Source organism: Pholcus phalangioides, unplaced genomic scaffold, assembly GCF_987345545.1.
Source record: "Pholcus phalangioides strain wild (caught in Gottingen) unplaced genomic scaffold, Ppha-v1.0 ptg000009l_1, whole genome shotgun sequence".
NCBI lineage: Eukaryota > Metazoa > Arthropoda > Arachnida > Araneae > Pholcidae > Pholcus > Pholcus phalangioides.
The window spans coordinates 13,421,062-13,442,871 of NW_028301602.1; the positions used below are offsets into that span (position 1 = coordinate 13,421,062).

At 35.6% G+C, this 21,810-nt stretch overlaps 1 protein-coding gene across 2 annotated transcripts in view; it reads right to left on the reverse strand.

The window, feature by feature from the left end:
* The window catches only part of LOC149081781 (serine/threonine-protein kinase MRCK alpha-like), a 194,994-nt gene that overhangs the window by 37,737 nt on the left and 135,447 nt on the right, over positions 1 to 21,810 (reverse strand). The window contains exons 2-8 of one of the 2 annotated variants that reach the window (XM_089235547.1): positions 14,315 to 14,406; positions 10,707 to 10,790; positions 9,681 to 9,776; positions 7,309 to 7,551; positions 7,033 to 7,089; positions 524 to 667; positions 37 to 202 (exon numbers count right to left, since the gene is read on the reverse strand). In XM_089235547.1, the coding sequence (XP_089091673.1) occupies positions 37 to 202; positions 524 to 667; positions 7,033 to 7,089; positions 7,309 to 7,551; positions 9,681 to 9,776; positions 10,707 to 10,790; positions 14,315 to 14,406 (882 nt within the window). Of the gene's footprint in view, positions 1 to 36; positions 203 to 523; positions 689 to 7,032; positions 7,090 to 7,308; positions 7,552 to 9,680; positions 9,777 to 10,706; positions 10,791 to 14,314; positions 14,407 to 21,810 lie in introns of both variants that reach the window. The other variant, XM_089235546.1, reaches the window with a different exon arrangement.

A 21,810-nucleotide genomic window follows, 5' to 3' on the forward strand; every position in this document is an offset into this window, starting at 1 on the left:
TGAAATAATATTTGAAAACATATATTTCAAACATACTCTCTCTTATCGTCTCCCAATTAATTCCTATAAACCATGGATGATTTTTGAAGTCTTGTAGACCATTCTGACCAAGCCTAATTTCTGGACTACATATTAACCTTCTCATCAAATCTTTTGCTTCATCTGTGATTTGATAGTTGTCCTCAGGAAAATCAAAACAGTTCTAAAAGATGAAAAAGTGGCAAGAATAATAATTATTTATCATAAAAAGTAGCACATGGTTTTTATTAATCAATTTGTGTGAAGCAAAGAAGATACACTTTCAATAGGAAATAAAAACAATAAAAAATCATTCATAATCATTCAACAGCTTATAAATTCATTTGTGTCTTAAAACTATTTGTTAAAATGAATAAATAACTATCAATTGACATAGAGTATGTAGGCTTGATATATTCTATACATTTTCTACACTGGTTTTTGTGGAAGACAGTTCATTTTCAGTAACCAATGTATTTAAACACATAATTGCATATTTACTTGCCTTGTGATTCATGATTTTTCCATAGGTTTCGACTAGAGATTCTGCGTAAAATGGTGTTTCACCATAAAGCATTTCATACATGCAAACTCCTAAGGACCACCAATCACATTCTGCTCCATATCTCCCTTTCCCATCTTCCATAGCCTGCAGGGAGTATTGATGAGCCTTGATAATATGAAAGATAACACAATCCATTTATAAATGTTACAAAATAAAGTTACAAAGGAATCCTTTTCTTTTTGGGAGCTTCTTTGTTACTTCTTTTGAGAGTCTTGTTGCCAGGAAGTAAACGCTTTGTATTTTCTCAACATCAGAATACGAGAATCCAAAATTAGCTTTTGCAACTTTAAGCAGTATTATAGGAGCATCACCAAAAAAATTTGTTTTCATCAGTTCATTCAGTTATGAAAATTTTTAATGCAGTATATCGTTTTGCGATCTTTCAAATAAGAATTTAAAAAAATGGGTGTGATGTTGTATTTTTGCTCAAATTGTAGATGAATATGCATATTCAAACAAACATTGATACAGCTGAACCCCCAATATAACAAACTCCAATTCAACAAATTTCTCAATTTAATGCATTTTTTTCTGAAGTTCTGACACAAATAAAGACCAAATTCCTATATAATGAATGAAAAACCCTGATATAACAAAAAGTTTTTCCAGCCTTAATTTTTTTTTTTCTTATTTCTCACTGCCCAAAGTTACAATCCGAAGATTTGACTTCTTATTATTTGAACTTCAACTCTTCTTCTGAGACAAACAATAAAAGGAGGGCAAGAATCTGTTCTTTTTTGTGCAAAGGACATGATAAAGCTATTTTGAGTGTGCAGGGAAAGGTTTCTGAGGCCAATTAATTTACACTAGTATCATAAAACATATTATTATGCAGCCCTCATGTTTAGATATCAGTAAAGAAATAAAGTTACTTCAACTTTGTGCTCTGTTTTGATCAGCAAGGAATTGAGAGTAACCTGGAGAGAAAGCATTTTTCGGTTAGCGAAAAAATGGCAATTTTGACAGAATTTGATAAAAACATTGGATGTACTAAACAAAGCAATTTTTTCATGCATCCTAACTTTTTTCTTAAGTTTATAAATTTTTTCAACTGTTGTCTGAAATAAGTTGTAACATCAACTCCAAAGTATAAGTAGCTTTTAACTCTTTAACGCCCAGGTAGAAAACCTGGGAGGGTCGTGAAAATACCAAGTTTTTTGTGTTCGAAGTGGACTCGTCCAAATTTCGGCCACTTTCCCTCTCCCCACCCTTTCTCCATGAGTTTCTATTCATGCCACCCTTTGCATTGACGTTCACCCCTTCATTTCAATGGATTTTCGGGAGATAATTTGTCTATATATATCTTTATGTAAAATGCATTGAGTACCCTTAGTTCATTCTCAAGGAACATTCTAGTACATCAGCTTTTAAAATCCCATTGATAGGGCGTTGCAGTTGTCTTTCCCGTTCCCGCCTCTGACAAGAGCTTTCATCTTCTTCCGCGTTGGTGACAAAAGCCCACCAAAACATACCCATACCCCCTAGCTGGGCCGACTTGAGGCGGTTATGGGCATTAACCTACTCGGCCGACTTCGGGTGATCTGGGCATTATAGAGTTAAAATCTTCCATTTCGAGAGTGCTTATGCTCTTAATCAATTTGACCCTGATTTAACGATTTCCTTGATTTAATGAATAAAACTGACGGTTTTTCAGATTCATTAAATCACTGTTTTCAACTGTATTTAATTATTCAATTATGGTTTTTGGTAAAATATGTTTGTTTGTTTAGCACCAAATTCTGTTTTCCATATACAGTCGAATCCTGTTTTAACGAATACCGTTATAGTGAAATTCCCATTTTAATGAACACTTTTCTAATCCTCCAAATAAGTTTACATAGAAAAAATGCACAGATCTGGGATTCTTTTATAACAAAATTTCGTTATAACAAAGTGATTTCTCCGGTCTGTTGGAGTTCGTTATAACGGGATTCAACTGTATTAAAATTGACTAGATAAAAATTTATTGAAAAATTTTTTTTTGCTTGTATTAAGCACAATTTGCACTTATGTAAAGGATTATGTATGCAATTTAATATCAGTTTCTTTAAAAGGAGCATTTTACGAACCAGTAACACTTTAAAACTTTATTCTAAAAAGTTACATGAAATTCACTGCTTTAAAATCTTATTTCTTTAAATTTGTGGATAAAAGATTATGTGATTTCTCATTAATACTCTTGAAGAAAAATTGAATTTAAAATTCAAATTACTTGTTTGGTTTATTGATTTCATTCTATTTTATCTATAGCCATAACCCAGAGAATATGTCAACACTAGACAATTTTCTTAATATACATTTTTTTATGATTTTTTTTTAATTGAATTTTTCAAATAGTTGTATTTAGAAAGGGCCCAGTGTGGCAATCACTGTGACAGATTTAGCATTATGCAAAATTGCACCACAAAGAGGGACTGTATCAAAATTTCCTTACAAATGGCAAGTACAATTAACAAGTCTGATTATATATATATTTCAGCATTTCCATTAGTCAATTTTTAATTTTATGTTCATGAGTATTAATATACAGGGTGCATAGCTAACAGCTGGCACAACAATGTACTGGCAAACCATTGATCTTAGAGGCATACTTCCAACTAAAAAAGTACCCAAATAAGGTGTGGACCTTAAATATGTCATTCATATAGTATGGGGGGAGTTGTAAAGTTATTAAAATAAAAATACTAACTTTTTATATGGACACCCCGTGCTCAAAAACCCAATCAGAAAGTTGTTGCCTTGTCTATATTATATATTACTATAATTCCCTCTCTCTCTCTCTGAAATTATTTTCTTTCTCAATATATCTATCCAGTACATTTAAATCATTTGTTTCATTAATCATGCAATTATTCTTTTATTCATTGTGAAACCGTTTTTATCAGCAATTATGAAATTATTTCTCTCATTGATTTACATGTTATTTTTTCATTAATTCTGGAATTATTTCTCTTACCAAGTCTGGAATTATTTCATTCACCGATTCTGGAACAATTTTATTAATTCTGAATTTTCATTAATTTGTTCTGGAATTATTTCTTTCATTTATTCTAGAATTATTTTTTTCACCAATTCTAGAATTACTTCTTCCATTAATTTCGAAATTATTTCCTTAATAAATTCTAGAATTAATTATTTTTCAATGTTTTCAACCATTTTCTGAAAATGATCAGCGGGCCACAACAAAAGCTCTGAGGGTCATACGTTGAAGACCCTTGCTCTAGGATCAATGGTTCGCCAGTACATTGTTGTGCCAGTCATTAGATATGCACCCTGTATATTGTTAAGAGAGGAAAAACTTTTTGCATAAGCATTGGCGTATGCAAAAGGAGGTTTTTAGGCGTTCTAACCCCCAACGAGCTGAGATTATAGTGTTATTTTGCAGGAAAAAAAGGAACCCCCCCCCACACCCACCCACCAAGAAAATTCTGTGTACACCTATGTGCATAAGAAATACTTTTTGTATGAGTTAACCCTTCAAGCGGTTTTTAAATTTTTCCTGATCCACACATTATAACTGCTGCATTGGAAATAAATGCGTGTTAAGAACCCAAGATATTCTGGGTGACCGAAATAGAGCAGATCAGTTTGGCGAGATATGTCTGGATTTCCGCTGTAAGGGGTAAATAGAGATATTTCTATGAAATTCGATGACTGAATAAACTGATTGTTTTAAAAATGAAAGAAATTGGTATGTGATGCTCACAAATAGTGGCTAAGGGTATACCTGAATAATAAAAAATTATAAACGTTCAAAATTTCTGAAAATAAATAAAACTGAAAATAAAAGTTTATGGCAAAATAAATATGAAAATATATAACTAGGCTTGAAAGTATGAAAACCCATTTGAAAGGAGTGATGCAGTAAGTTTGTTTTTTTTTTTCAAAAATTTCAGTAGGAAATCAGTGGCGGGAGTGTAAAGCAGTTAGAGATTGAGCCCATAAAGAAAGAATTGTTAATTGCATCTAATCATGAAAAGGTACACATTCAAAGGAGGGAAAATAAGAAAATACCAGGCAAAGAGAGGAGAAAGGGGGCTATTTTTTTTCTGGAATGGGAAAAGCCATTACTCTGTAAGTAGGCACAGGCTCAGACACCAAAAGCATTTACATTCAAATCTTAGTCACAAAGAAGCTCCCAGGTTAAGAAAAGGATTAATATAATATTATAGCATAACACAAAGACACCAAAAGCTAGAAGCAAAAGGGAAAAAGTATAAAAAATATGTTATAACAAAATTCAAGAGATTAGGCAAAGATCATAAGCGTAAGTTATACAAGTAGGCAATGTAAGGTGTTATAATAGGGGACAAATGTTATCAATTCATAACCATTAATTGTGGTTATAGCAGGAAGATATGATGCAAAACAAAGTCTATTCAACTAATGCTACAAACATGCTAAGGCACATATAATACTGTATTACCATATTTCTTGGTCTATCTATTGTGGCACTTGAGTTTTTAAAAAGAAAAATTTAGAGGCTGGCAGCACATTTGTTAACTTTTGTTTAAAAAGAACTCCAAGAAATTGATCATAAACCTTATTATATAACACAGTGTAATTAATATCCAATTAATATTTGATTTATATTATATTTAATGTCCAGTTTATTAATTTCATGCAGTTTACAGGAAAGTTAAATTTTATCTTGAAAATGTGTGACACTTACACTGAAAAAAAAATCTCAAAGATTTGTTTGGCAACTACAGGGACCAAGAAATATGGAACATTAAAATCGCTCCAAATAAACCAAATTAATAAATAAAGCACACCTTTAATAAAGCTAAAAAATAGAACATAATACACTTAATAAGGAATCTTAACAAAATGAATTGAAGATTCCCCAGTCTTTAAATATTAGTATAATATTTAAATTTAGAAATGCATATGAATTTATCCATTAATCAAAACCACATTCAAATTCATTCAAATAAAATAAAAGCATAGTTCTGAAAAATTCAATAATGAAAAATGATTAATGAGAAAAACAATTGAATAATCTTTATGTCAGTAATTCTCTTGAAGTATTAAGTGCTGTATGTCATGTATTTATTTTATTTTTATACTTCTCATATTCTACCCTACAACACAGAAACCTTACCCTATTATCAAAATTCAAAGAAAATAACCATATATTTTTTAACACATTAGCATTGGGAAGCAAAATGGTCAGTGAAAATGGGAGTATTGCTTATCACTAAGAGTGGAATAATCCCCTCGCACCAGTAATTTAAAACTCTTTTTTTTTTTAAATTGATGCTTGGTGATACGGGAAAGTTAGCAAATTTAGAGGGACAACGCAAATGGGTTAATGTATGATGTGTTAAATAAAATTCAAAATATCAGTGCAAAATAAAATAAAAGAATTGCCTTTTAATAGTGATCAAATAATTGATTGACACGAAATAAAACACATCTAAAGCAACTAGTTACAGCCAGTAACCATGCAGTTATTGAACTGTGTATTTAATACATGCATTAATGTATTTATAGACAAGATTGGTGAAAAGTCCACAACACATTTTAAAGAATAAAGAAAAATCAACCAATGACAAAATTTTAAAAAAGGAGTGGTTCACACACTAAAATACTTGTCATGGTGAATACTTGTCTTTGACATGTTTTCAACTCGACAACATGTCAAACTCGATTGTGACTCTTTTATGTGTTTTGTTAGTTGTTCGTGATAGTGTCACCTGTGGTGAAAATTTAAAATATTCCTGTCTTTATAAACAAAAAAATAATAATTTTGTTTTAAAAAAAAGTATCTTGGCACAAACCACAATTTGTTTTCTTATTATTTCTTAAAATGTGTCATGGGCTTTCCGCCACTCTGTACATGAAGTGAAAATTAATGATTCAAACTGATGAAGGTTAGGTCAGTGTTTCCCAAAGTGGATAATATCACCCTGGTCCGGGGGGGGGGATTGAGATAGAAGCTACAAGTACAATATAGGATCCTATGGGTTCATTTTAGTTGGGGGGCAATGACAGAGAAAAAATTTCTGAAGAAGTGGGCGATGGAACAAAAAGTTTGGGAAACTATGGGTTAGGTCATTAATATCGAGTGCAGAAAATATTAAGGTATGTTTTTAAAAGTAAAGGAGGTTATTTTGCTGCGAAAAAAAAAAGAAGAAAAAAACAAATTTGATTAAGTCATGTTCACACAGTACATATGACTGAATTTTTTCAGAATGTGAATGCAATATTACCAAATGTTCACTTTATATATCATTGTTCACTTTTGTTTGCCAGTGAATAAGTCTCTTAGAGAGAGAGGAATGTTTATGAGGAGCATGTGGTGTTTTTTTTTTTTTTTTTTGTTAATAAGAGTGAATAATGAGTATATAACTGCCAGGAAGTAAAAATAAAAATTTAATTGGTAGCATTCCAATTATGAGGAGGAAGATAAAAACCAATATCCATACTTGGGTGTGTATACCTACCCTCAAAATTTCTGGCGATATGTAATCTGGAGTTCCAACAGCAACATTAGACTGAACCTGAAAAAATATTCATTCCTGTTAAAAAAAATACTGTAAAATTTTAATCAAATTAACACATTTTTCTATGCAGAAATATTATGGGGAGGGGTTTTTTTTATTATAAACCCAAAATATTACTTTTGAATAGAAGGAACAGAAATTTTTCAATAATAATGATGGTAAATTAATGTTTAATATATAGTATGGTAAAAGAATAAAATTCAACATTCCACATACCATTCCATCCTCTAAAAGCCTTAAACAAGAACCAAAATCTGCAAGTTTTATATGGCCATTTGCATCCAATAGCACATTGTCTGGTTTAATATCACGATGCACATAGTTCAACTTGTGAATAGAGTCTATGGCTAAAACCATTTCACAGATATAAAATCTGGCCATGTCTTCAGGTAAACGATCTTCAAACTTACTCAAAAGTGTCAAGAGATCACCACCACAGTAATAGTCCATAACTAAATACTGTGAAAAAAATATATATATGTATACATCATTCTACTACACTGAAGATATAATTATATAGTTACGCATGTGTTTTAGTTACAGATTCATCCCATGAGACAAAATGTATTTCAAAATAAAAAAAGAAAAAATTTTGAAAGTACCAGTTTGAATTCTTCAATTCTAATTAAATATATAAAAACATAAACTCATACGATTCAATATAATCTGAATTTATTAATTTTTTGTTTCAATAAGTTTTTTTTTATATACTTTTCTTTTTTATTTATCATTATTTAGAATTATTTATCTAGAATTTATTATTATTTAGAGCCAAAAAAACTGGTACACCTGCCTAATTACGTGTAGGGCCCCCACGAGCCCGCAGAAGTGCCGCAACACGACGTGGCATGGGCTCGACTAACGTCTGAAGTAGTGCTGGAGGTAATTGACACCATGAAATCCTGCAGGGCTGTCCATAAATCCGTAGAAGTAAGAGGGGGTGGAGATCTCTTCTGAACAGCACGTTGCAAGGCATCCCAGATATGTTCAATAATGTTCATGTCTGGGGATTTAGGTGGCCAGCGGAAGTGTCTTAAGTCAGAAGAGTGTTCCTGGAGCCACTTTGTAGCAATTCTAGACGTGTGGGGTGTAGCATTGTCCTGCTGAAATTGTCCAAGTCCGTCGGAATGCACAATGGACATGAATGGGTGCAGGTGATCAGACAGGATGCTTACGAACCTGTCACCTGTCAGAGTCGTATCTAGACGTATCAGGGATCCCATATCACGCCAACTGAACACTCCCCATACCATCACAGAGCCTCCACCAGCTTGAACAGTCCCCTGTTGACATGTAGGGTCCATGGATTCATGAGGTTGTCTCCATACCCGTACACGTCCATCAGCTCGAAGCAATTGGAACCGAGACTCGTCAGACCAGGCAAAGTCCTCAACAGTCCAATGTCGGTGTTGTCGGGCACAGGCGGGGCGTAAAGCTTTGTGTCGTACAGTCATCAAGGGTACGCGAGTGGCCTTCGGCTCCGAAAGCCCATATCGATGATGTTTTGTTGAATGGTTCGCACGTTGACACTTGTTGATGGCCTAGCATTGAAATCTGCAGCAATTTGCGGAAGGGTTGCACGTCTGTCACGTTTAATGATTCTCGTCAGTCCCGTTCTTGCATGATCCTTTTCCGGCCGCAGCGATGTCGTAGATTTAATTTTTTACCGGATTCCCGATATTCACGGTACACTCGTGAAATGGTCGTACGTGAAAATCCAAATTTCATCGCTACCTCGGAGATGCTATGTCCCATCTCTCGTGCGCCGACTATAACACCACGTTCAAACTCACTTAAATCTCGATAACCTGCCATTGTAGCAGCAGTAACCGATCTAACAACTATGCCAAACACTTGGCATAGGGAGGATCCGGGTTCGAACCCCACAGTGGTGGTCGGCTGAAGTTGGTTTTCTGTGGTTCCCAACTTCAAGGCGCAAATGCGAGTCGATCTCCCCGTTAAAAACTCTCGCCACAGAGAACAACAGTCCTACAACGATAAATCGTTCAATCATAACACTTCACTCATAGTTAGAAAAACTGGTGGCAGATGGCAGCACTACACATAACAAGCATTACACAGAAACAAACTTTACGTCAGGTTGCACTACACGTACACGCACATTCCCGCATGTACCGATTTGTTGGGGGTTCCGCGGTGGGTGGGGGGGGGTTGCATGTGTGGTGTAGCAGTAGTAGGTAGGGCTTCCAAAAAATGGCGGATCCATGATGTTCTTAAGTCAGCCACCTCGTTGGGCAATTTGCCTGTTGTGGCATTGTATTTGTATTTGTACTTGTTGTGTTATATAGGCGTTGCCGACCGCATCGCCGTACTCTGATTGGTTCCATATCTCTTTATTTGCATACCTGTAACAGTTTTTTTGGCTCTTGAGTTTATATACAGGTATTATGTCAATCTTTTTTAATGTCAACCCTCCAGCACAATTAGCAAATTAGGGGTTTACTCATTATTAAGTCACCTTCCTTATGAAGTCTTTTCATTAAGTCCTCAGAGATGATGTTATACTGAGGCTGCATTATGTATATTTTATGAAATACAACACTATTATATAAGAGAATTTTTCTCACCAGATTGACTTCATCCTGAAAGGCATAATGCAGATTTGTAATCCACCTTTTATCTCCATACACCAAAACTTCCCGTTCTTCTTGGAAGCATGCAGTCTTATCATTGAAAAAAAAAAGCATAATGAAACTCATTCAGCAGCAGAAATAACAAAAATCAAATTATATGAAGAATGAGGAAATGTTCCACTGAATATGCTACAAAAAATTTATTTGAGTGGTTTTCATAGGTTAGTTCACTCACACACAGCCCCAGGGAATGTGTTTCAGAATAGAGCAAATATCAGAGTTGGAACATATTTAGCCATTATGGTATATACCAGAGGTGGCTAACAGCTGGCCCGTGAAGTGATTTTGTGCGGCTCACAACAAGGTAAAAGTATTGTGAAAAAATGAAATTCGTGATCAATATCTGAGCTATCGGTTTGAAACAGCAGATTTCTTGATTAACAAACTGTTTACAAACTTCTTATTTCTAGTGACAAAATTAATTTAATAACTAACTAATTAATTCAAGTAATAATGGAGTGGCCTATACACCAAAGTTGCACCACCGATGTGGCCCGCGATGCTATAGCTGACCATTGTGTTGCCCCACGAACAGAAAGAAGTTGGCTACCCCTGGCATATACCATCTGAGGTCCCAGATTCCGCTTATGTTCATCCAAAAAATTCTGTGTACTCTAGTAAATGCTGCCTGAGAAACAGTGCTCCATTCAGAATATTTGCAATGTTGCCAAGGGAGATGTTTGGTCCTTATCTATGTACTTATTTCCAATCACCCTTCAAAAAGAAATGCAGTAACCAAAATTGCATTGAAAGTATAATTTCAAATGTGGTAAAAATGCCTATCTTAACTAATTTTATGTATTAATTAATGGATAACTAATTAATCATTAATGAAAGAATCTAATCCAAGATCTTACAGCAATAAAAAATTTTAAATATTATGTGTTGTCATAGAATTAATATTTATTTTTGAGGAAATGTGTGGATTTTAATAGTAAAAGAAAAAGAGTCAAATCGGACCTCAGCTCTTTTAAGCATCTCCCATTTATTGAGTATTTTCATGGCATAAACTTTTTCTGTATCTCTTTGCTTCACTACAGCTACCTGTAAAAAATTGTAAAAAAAAAATGTTAGTTTGTTAAATGAAATGTAAAATATTAAATTCAAGACATTGACCAAGATTAGGAGCTATATATTTTTTTTTATTCCAGAAATATTTATGAACAGAATTTCTAGAATCTTTTACACAAATAGTTAGGCATATGGGTCTTTTGTTTAAAATATTTGGCTTAACATGTAGACCAGGGGCTCTTGACCTTCCACAGAACCTTCGTACCGAAAAAATAATAGTAATTAATTATAGTAGTAATTATAGTAAAAATTATAGTAAATAAAAAAAAATCAGTAAATTCTCTTCTCATGCACACACACACGGACCATTTGAAATTCCTTGAAGATACCCCCCCCCCATCCCGATTATGAATAATCATTCTGAATGAAGGATGTGGAAGATAGCTCCTTAATAAATTAGTTCTAATGCTACAATTAAATATATACATCCTTGAGGTTTCATAGGTTCAAAATCCAATACTCATCCTCAAAATCTTTTCTATCATTTTCAGAATTAACCATGTGTTCAGGTTCTAGTACAATTAGCCTTATTGTGCATAAAATGACCATGGTGGAAAAATAAAATCAAATAAGAGGCGGTAGCAATGTGATAAGCCTGGATTACACTATAAAAGTTTGATAAAAGATCTTTTACTCACGGTAAAAAACAACAAATAAGCCTATCAGATCCATTCACTCAAATGTAGCAGATACAGTTATTGGTTGCATTTTTCAAGTTTTATAAAAGAAAACCAAAAAGATTTATGAAACTTTTATAGTGTAATGTTGGCCAGAGTCATACTTTAATAAATTTTTCCCAGCCGGAACATTTTTACTCAAAAAGCTAGTGCAATAACAAACAACAAAACCTGATGAAGGCTAGGAAAGTAGCATAATTAGGACAACAATTTCTAATTGCTTGATGTCATTTGATCATTTTTGTAGCACACGGCCATTTTCTGCACACGAGGGCTAATTAGACCGGGACCTACAATTTATTGCCGATTCCGAACGGCAGACTTTTTTTTCCATACTCATCGAGAAGTTGATGCACTAACCCCTCGATGGGGGACTCCCTGCGGTAGCAATTTTTTCTGCGGTCATGTCGCCGTTTCTGTTGTACCCCTGTGTCAGGAAAGTTTTCTGACAAGGACGAACAAGCGACACCTCTAAACATCCTTTGGTACTTTAGGCGAGTATCTTATCGACCTAGGCTACCGCGCCCTTTCTTGATGTCATATGTGCACGAAACAGCTGAGCGATGATTTCCCAGACAGTATGCATCATTTGGGCTGTTTTGATGGCATCATCGCCCATGGCCCCCACACGGCAGACTCAGTTTACTGTGGCTTCGAGCTGGAGCCCTGCCAGCCCCGCAGAAGTGGATTTTACTCAGTTAAGGCCCCGGGCACTAGAAAAAATATTGGGCACCCTTAAATTAGAAAAAAGTGTAAAGTTTGGGTTTTTCGGGCCCCGGGCGCGCGCCTGGTGCACCCGCCGTTAAATCCGCCATGTGTGGCCGCGTCATCACCCATTTAAAACACTATAGCCAACAGCATCAACTGCTGGTTTGATTACTGATGTGTGATGTGTATTCAGTTACAAGAGATTAACAGAAAACAAGATCAAATGAATTTTTCAGCCATAAAAAATTTCCACATAAACCCCCAACCCTAAAATCTGTTCAGAAATTTTGTTTCTTACATATTGCTGAAGCTGAGAGAGTACCAATATTTATTTAACCCTCGAAACGCTCTAATCATCAATGGATGATGAGTGTAGTAGCCTGCTAAATCATCCTCTGATGAGTTGAAGTTTTTTTTAAAGATGAAATTCTTGAAATGACTTATAAATGGCATACACATATGTACTATAGTTTTCTATTATCGTGCCCCCGCCAAGTCGAGCAAAACAAGCACGGCCGTAACATCTTTTTCTGGAAGAAACTTAGGCACTTTCGAGACCTTCATATCGCCGCATCGAAGCTGCTCAGAGACTTGAAACTTGGTATATCTAGAGCAGCGGTTCTCAACCTTTTTGATTCGCACGCGTGGAGCCCTTTTAAGTTAAAAAATTCTATGGCAGAGCCAACTTTTACTTAATTAAAAAGGTCAACTTTTTAATTATTCATCAAAGTCACTGATTTATTTTTAATACCTAAAAATATTTATAATTATTATTTTTTTTAATTTCACTGTTTTTTTTATTTTCCTGAAGCGGCCGCAGAGCCCCTGGAGAGTGCACAAGGAGCCCCAAGGGCTCCGCGGAGCTCCGGTTGAGAACCGCTGATCTAGAGAATTTTACAATTTGCAAATTCGATTAAACCACTTTTATCATAATTTCACTACCATTAATTTCATTTTTACCATTAATTTCACTTTTTATCATTTGTAGTTCTTGAGAAATTTGAACTAAAAGTTTTTGTTATTTTGAAACTGACTCACTCACCGATCATCAAAAATTCTAGGCAAACAAGACTGCCGTTCGGAATCGGCAATAAATTGTAGGCCCTGGTATAATTAGCCCTCGTGTGCAGAAAATGACCGTGGCGAGACAAAAATGATCAAATTAAAATTCTAGGCACTTCTAGCAGCCACGAGAATGTGTCGGCCGGGGTTAAGTTTTATTATTCACGCCATCAATCAAATTTCATCAAATACTGTTTATTTGAGAATATCTGTACTTAATTTTACATAACATAGTAAGATGTAATATGCTGCTTACGCCTAGTCCCAAAATGTTCTTCAACTAAAGGTGTACAGGCTTGGGGATGATTTGTGAATCGAAGTGTCACAGTTAATAATAGCATTAGACTTTTCTCTACACCAGATACACAACTTTTTACGGCTAAAGAATCTCGAGACTTGGCTTCAGTTTTTACATGAAATGTCTTTGATGGGACTTCTCTATTCTCTCACAGGTTTGCTTCTACTGTATGGGCAGGGTGCACATAATGGAGTAGTACGTGGTAGAGTGTCTGCCTTCAAGCATTAGTGTGCCTGTGATATCAGCTCTACACCAAGTTTTGTGGTTGTGCCACCCTTTTTTCAGATTGTATTGAATTTGCAATGTCTGAGTTAGATTGAAATCTACCTTTAGCAAAATAAAACTGAAAAAAAAGGAATTTCAATTTTGTGTTCCTGTTGAAAGAGAAGTGTCTCTGACTATTCTTTGTAGCCAGAGGGTCACCCACCAGAACCATAGTGGTTGGCTGATAGGTTTTTTGTGATTCCCAACTTTGAAGCACAAATGCGATCCGATCTCCCCATTAAAAAGCTTCACCAAAAAGAGCAACGGGCTTACAATGGCACAAATCTTCAATCATTACACTTCACTCATAGTTCGAAAAATATATGACAAGCATTACATAGCAGAAACAAACTTCACTAATATCAAAGTTTCCCAACATATGAACCACGTGCACGTGTATTTTAGTAGTAGCCGAAGGGTTAAAGTACTTCTGACATCCCCAAAAATGATAAATTCATTCGATTGTGTTTTAAATATCAAAGCCTTACCTCCCCAAATGCTCCTCTTCCAATAACTTTGAGGACCTCAAAGTCATCTTTAGTCAGTCGAAGGCTCTTCACTTTCTGAGCTACTGCACATACTGAAATACAGAAAAATGAATAAATAATAAACATGCTAAAAAAAAAAAAAGAATAAGAAATTCGCAATACATACCACAACATGATTGAAAGTATTTAATCAAAACGTGTTAAAAGATTATAACACATTCTTAATACGGTCTCCCTTTAGGGCCGTCGTAAGTGAATTCTGAGCCCTTGGGCAAAGGAATTTTTCGGAGGGGCCCCGACTATAAATGCCTCTGCTTACCTATTTACATGCTTAATCTCAAAAATTTTACCCGGATCTCATTATCACAAGGCCCTCTTTCCACTTGGGGCCCACCCAGGCAGTGCCTGGTCCCGGTGTTAAAGACGACATTGCCTCATTTAAACATTTTTTCATTATACGGGGTGCATAGTTAACATCCTGCACTGTAAACTACTGGTGAACCGTTGATCATCGAGAGGCGTACTTCCAATTACAAAAAGTATCCAAATAAAATTTGAACCTCAAATACATCGTTTATATTACAAGGGGTTCTATAGTTATTAAAATAATAAAAATAACTTTTCATATGGGCACTCTGAGCTAAAAAACCCAATTAGAAAGCTGTTGCTCTGCCTCTCCTAGGACCAACAAAAATCCCACGTTTCTAACAAGGAAAGGGTCCAAAGGTGTCACCCTCAAAAAGTTTTGAAAAAATTACCACTAATTTTACTCATTTAAATTGGCACAAAAATATGAAAATATCCAACAGAATTATTATGTCACTCACTCAAAAAAAGAAGCACGTGAAGCGATGATGAGTAGACAGCTGGTGTCATTTTTAGTAATTTTTTGCAGTTTAATAATAGCATTCTGCCGCTAATTTTTTTGTGTTTATGAGTTTCCGGGTGAGAGATGAATATACTCAAATTTTTTCATAATTTTTTGAGAATGACACCTTTGGACCCTTTTCTTGTAAATGCAATAGACAGAGACATTAAAATTCCATAACCGGGGAAAAGTTGAGAAAGGACAGCATAAATAATGGAAAGTAGCGTTGTCCGTTAGTTTTGCTGTTCTTTTCAAACTTTTCTCCGGTTTTTGAAGTCATTCAACAGTGAACATTGCACTAAGGAACGTGAAAGTTTTTCCTGTTGTTAGAATCAGAAGATACAGGGCAACAACTTTCTGATTGGGTTTTTTAGGGCCGGGTATACATATAAAAAGTTAATTTTTTTATTTTAATAACTACCCCCTGCAATATGAATGACGCATCTGAGGTCCACGCGTTATTTGGATACTGTTTCTATTTGGAAGTATGCCTACAGGATCAACGGTTGTTCAGTAATTTTCGGTCCAAGTTGTTAGCTATGCACCCTGTTATATTGCATTATAGCAGCTAAACCTTTTTTGAATTGCGGAGCTCTTTGCGGTAAAAATTTCTATGGCGAAACCCCGTATACGCCTAGTTCTTACTTATTCATCAAAGTTACTGATTTATTTTTATTATTTAAAAATATTTATAATTATTATTTTATTAAATTTACTGTTTTTTAAATCTTCCTCGAGTGACCCGCGAAGTCCCTGGAGAGCACAGAGAGCCCCAAGAGCTGAGCGGAGCACCGGTTAAGAATCACTGCATTAGAGATGGCACGTGACGCTCGCTTTATATACCCTAGCCATCATTAGTGATTCGGAAAAGAGGGGGAAGAGAGAGACTTTTTATCTTTTTATTTAATCCATGGAGAAACGAAGGGTTTTCGCATTTGCTTGTCGGTAATAAACTAACCTAAAATTATATTGAGCAAAAAAGAAAAAAAATAAATAAAATAAGATTATGGTTCCAATTTATTATAATTCCATGTCTCGGAGAGTGAGTGGAAAAATAAAAAATATTGAAAATTTAGATCTCCAATCCCAAACGGCTAGAGAGAGAGAGAGAGAGAGAGAAAAAAGCTGAATTTTTGAAAGCTTTGCAAGTCACCAATTCCGAGATTTACATAATTACATAGCGGCTAAAGTACACAGCATAATAAGATGCCGAAATTGATTGTGGAGATAGAGAAGACTTCACTTATCCGTCCTCCTCTTCCTCCTGTTTGAGATGGATATGTATTCCACCCGCTAATTCTTTCTCCAAAGATTCCCAATGCACACACACATAACCCCACTCTGGAGTCTTCTTTTTTTTGGACATCGGAGCGATCGATTCGCCCGTTTTGTTGGTTCCTTCATTTTCTATTTTATTTTTTCTAAAAGTCGGTAATGTGTCTTCATTTTTCAGCTCAGCAAATACAGGCAATGACCGTTTTGGATGGTGGCCTTGCGTTCGTCATAAATTTTGTTGCCTCTGCATTTCTTTTTTTTTTCATCTATCCTCGTCTATTTTACTCCATCCTACTTCCACGGTATGATGGTAGCGGTGGCCAAGGACAGAAAATATAGAGGGGAGATGTTTGTTCGTGTGGTGTTTGTTCCTTTCATGGTGAATCAATTATCCGTTGCGATCGCCTCATTTGAGTCGGTTTGCTATCAGTGTTTCAGAGGAGGAACGGCCTGAGTAGCCATCTATTACAACAGAGATTGTTAATATATATTTTTTTTTACTTTTTTTTCGGCACCCCTGGAAATAAAATAAAACTATTGATTATCTAGCGGCACCCCCGCTTCATCTACATTATGTACTACGACGGAAAACCAAAAGGCCATAATTATTGGAAATATTTCTGCCTCGTTTTTGCATTGTATGTATAGGATTTAAATCCCTTGGCCGCAAATGACGGGCCTAGAGGCATACTTCCAGTTAGAAAAAGTATCCAAATAACGTGCGGATCTCAGATACATCATTCGCATTGCAAGTGATTGTATGGTTATTGAAATTTAAAAAAAATCAACTTTTTAAGTAGTCATCCTGTTAAAACCAAATAGAAAGTTTCTTAGGCTTCGATGTTATTATCGCAATTTTTATTCCAGATTCCTTATTGTACATATATATGTATACATGAAATATCTTTGCTCTTGTTATTTGCACATAAATTTATAAATTTCTAGACACCCATCCTTCCGGAACGCTTCGATATCTCTCTGAGAGGGGTGTGTCGGATTCTTTAATGTTCAATGTCTCTTCTGGGGGGGGGGGACATGCTTTTAAATGCAATATTTTGAGACATTTGAATTCAAAAAATCACTGAAAAGGAATAATGAGTTTGTCAGTTAGTTTATGCGGTTCTTTCTCTCATACTCATCGATTTTTGAATCTAGAGGGAAGTATCGCTCTGGGATCAATGGTTCACCAGTAATTTGCGGCCCGGGGATTTAAGTAATCACACTGTATAATTATGCAGTGAAACTACGATACTCGATATAACGATAAATCCCTGTACAACGGTATATTTCAAATCTTGTTTGGGATAGCCTATAGTAATAGGCTAGTTTAATACATGGGTTTCCAACTGGTGTTCCGCGGAATCCTGGGCTTCCGTGACAGCTTTTTTTGGGTTCCGCATGATCAAACGCCATGGTACCTTGAAAAATCCCGGAACCCGGAGAGCTTTCAAAGAAGAAAAGTTTCTTGTTACTAATACTGTACTCGCAAAGCTGTTCTTTTAACGAGATAGTGTTACAAAAATCAGCACATTGAAAGAACAGCATAAATCGGAAAAAAAGAAGCGTTGGCCATTAGTTTATGTTTTCCCCCCCCCCCCAACTTTTCCCCTTCGATTTTTAGATTTAAATGTCTCTGCGAATGTTGCACTTAGAAACGTGGATTGTTTTTGTCCTCAGGGAGACAGGGCAACTAATTTCTAATTGGGTGTTTTTCAGGACAGAAGGCACATTTTTACTGATAAAATTTTATTTTTACCCGTTTATAGGTGATGGACAAAAGTAATATAGAAAGTCACAATTTTTTCATGGTGAATAAGTTTGAAAAGTATGGATGTTTAGCGTCTGAAAGTGGCTGAGAATGCTTCTCTATACACAAGAGTTTTTGCTGAGCAGAGAAAGAATTCCCTATATTGTATGAGGTAGCGTTTTATTTCGTCATATCGCGCAGATATCGGGATATCAAAATTCTGTGCGCAGAGAAACAACAGGTCTGTTTTCTTTTTCCACGAGAATATCGGTGCTCATCCCCCCCCCCTCCCACAACCTAGAGCCAGGCTCACTGAACTTAGATATTTGGTAGGCCTCCTCTATAATGAACTTGTATTGTTATTTATATCCTTGGGGGGGGGGGGGGGTCATGGTGCTCTCATAAACCATTGACGATGTATGCTTGATTTTGCATGCGAAAGATAAGATATTCACCCGCAACTCGGATGAACACCCTGTCATTCACAATGATTAGCATCATGGTAATTTTGTTAAAGAATATGTCAGAGTTCTTGTACGGGAGGTTTTCTTCTGTGTGGTGATGGTTATAATCAAACCTCGATTTCGTTTATTGGAAAATTTTTATCCACTAGAAATGAGCATTCTTAGATTACAGAATTTACGTGTACTTTATGGAACACCCATGGTCATCTAAACACAGGAGTCCCATCCGGGCACAGCACGGGGATCCATGGAATCTACATGCCACAGTAGGGACCCTAAGCTAGGATCTTTGGAGGGGTGGGGGGCAGGTCAGACTGTTAACAGATCCATCGATTACGCATTTGTACTAATAAAAACAAAAAATGAAGATAGAAAGAATCATCCGGGGCTCCGGGCTGGAGCCCTGTCAGACACCCCCTCCCCACGTGAGGGCCATGCGGAGACCTCATTGAATAGGGGCTTCCACGATAAGATCTGCTCAAATGAATATATGCTACAACAATATTTCTCATAATTCGCTCAAAATTGTCTTAAATTCAATATTAACTTCGTCGCTTGTTTTCGTTCTCACGATGGGCGTCGAATTAAATCTGTATTTTCACCACCTGATCACCTGGAAAGTGTTGATAAAGTTGTTTATATTGTTTCTTTCTGGGTAAGACACGAAAGTACAATGCGGTAAACAGAGCAATGCATCTAAATGAATTTTATTACTCATCTAATGAATTACAATTTTTCACAGTGAATAAATGCCTAAAACTTATTTTCTAGTGATACTAACAACGCTGATTCAGAAAAGGGTATAAAAAAAGTTTAGGTAGCACATGCTGAACATAATGTCCCTCGATAAAACGCGATAATCCCTCTACAACGATATTTTTTCTTGGTCCACAGAGTATCGTTGTATCAAGGTTTCACTGAAAACAGAAACATCGCGTAGCACCGGTGACCGCCCATTGGCTAAATAAAAAAATAAAGAGGGTGGCGCAACCCTTGCATTCTTTTTTTGTTGGGTTTTTTTTCTTACGATTGTGCGGAATTTCTGGATTTTCCTACGCTTTACTCTCGTCAAATTGATATCCGTCAATTTACACATATTTTTTTTACAACTTAATACGACGTGAACAATTCTGTGGTGTTTGGTCAGAACATGACAACTCCAAAATCCCATTTTTGAGATATAAGAATTTTCATTGTCATTCAAAAATCAAAAATAAAGCATACACACAGATAAAAATGGAAATATCATACATCAGCATGTTTTTTAGCCGTGCGCACATATTTGTGCGTTTATCTCACTTCTAATTAGTTATAATTGGCAAGACTTACTTTCAGACCAAAAAACCATTTTTTGGAGATTTCATGTTCTGACAAAACACCACAGAATTTTAATGGCCATCAAGATCCATTCCAGGGATTACCCACAGTCACCCCTGAGCATAACCTCTCACATATTGAAACCGGACGCATAGCATAAGCTGGCATCTTTGACAGGTCCCAGGCTGGGATTTTAACTGGCTTCCTATATAGTAGGTAAACATTTAATGTAAAGAAAAGCAAAGCAAAAAAATAATGGGGGTTCATTTCGAATCTCAGGCTGCAGCCCCGTCAGCTCCTAAGACCCAAATTTAATAATTACAAATAAAATTTTAGCGCCAATGCAAATTTTTTAATCGCCATGGTGATTCCGTGCCTGAGGTTTGTCAAGTCCTGATGCATATCAAATTACATATTAAGATCCAAATAAAAGGTTTCTGTGTCTTTCCCATCTGACGGAAATATAATTAATCAAATTTAAATTTTTATAATTTCTTTGATTCCTTACCCGTAGATAAATTTATAATGCCCAGATAACAAACTGATATATCATTCTATACATTCACGAAATGATATCACGCATATATACCATTTTACTGATGTGGATATTGAAAAGAACCTAAAGTAGATATTTCCGACATCATTCAGAGCGGATATAGATCCTGGCATGACTATACTCTCGAAATATAGTCATAATGGTAAAGCTCCTCCCAGCGAGTTCAATGTACATCCTATACAGTCTTATCTTTCGGTATCAAGTCCGGGAGGTAAGTAAGAGAAGAGAGATATTCCGGGTGATAAAAAATGACATTTTTATCACTCCGTCTCTCGGAGAGACACCTATAAATATATCTCCACCTTCTTCTTTTGACTAGAAGCAGATGTAAGTGCATTTTCGAATAGCGAGATCTTTGGCGTCCCTTTTTTTCGAGGGGAATAAATAGTTCAGTTCCCTGGAGGTATAGATGTTGGGCGATCACACGCGGGGAACTACGGGTGTTATAAGAGTTTTATCCCACACACACACACACACACACAAACACAGGGGAAATATCTCTGCCCAAGAAAGTCAATGAGGTGAAATACGAGATGGTTTTTACACTTGGATGGTTTTTTACTCGGAAGCTTTCATAAACTTCTCCAGTTAAATATAGTACACTTGCAATCTCACAGAGAATTTTTATTTATTTATTCCTTTAATATAAATAGTTAGCTATATGATTCCTTGTCGGATTGAGCAAGACTGATTTAGTCTAATATGTACAGTGAAACTACTCTTAACAGTCACTCCCGTTTTACGGCCGAAAAAAAAAAAATTCCCTGTGAAAAAAAAGGCTATTTAAATAATGTATTTCGAGCCTCTGCTTAACGGTCACCCTCAGATACGGTCACGGACATGATTTTCATCATTCGTTCTAAAACCCCGGAATGGACACCAATAGTTGCATTTTTGGTTCAAGTTATGCTCACTAGATGGCAAAACAAGTTTCAATATTTGATCCGCTTTTTTTTGGCTACTTTTGAAAGAAATTTTGGCTTGAACTTAGTTGATGTTTGGAAACTCTAATGTTAGTTGAAATGCTCTTATAGATGGCAATAAGATTATACCACGGAAATATGTTACATCATCAAGAAAATATCAATTCAGAGTCCCGAAGAAGACGATATGGAAGAAGTAGAATGGGAGGAGCAAGAAAGCAGGGTCAAAAACTATTCAGACGCTTTTAAAAAAAGTACTAAACTTACTTCGTATAATATTTCTTTTTTCTAATTTTAATTAAGTATCTGTGCAGTAATTATACACTTTCATGACCTTAAACGCATC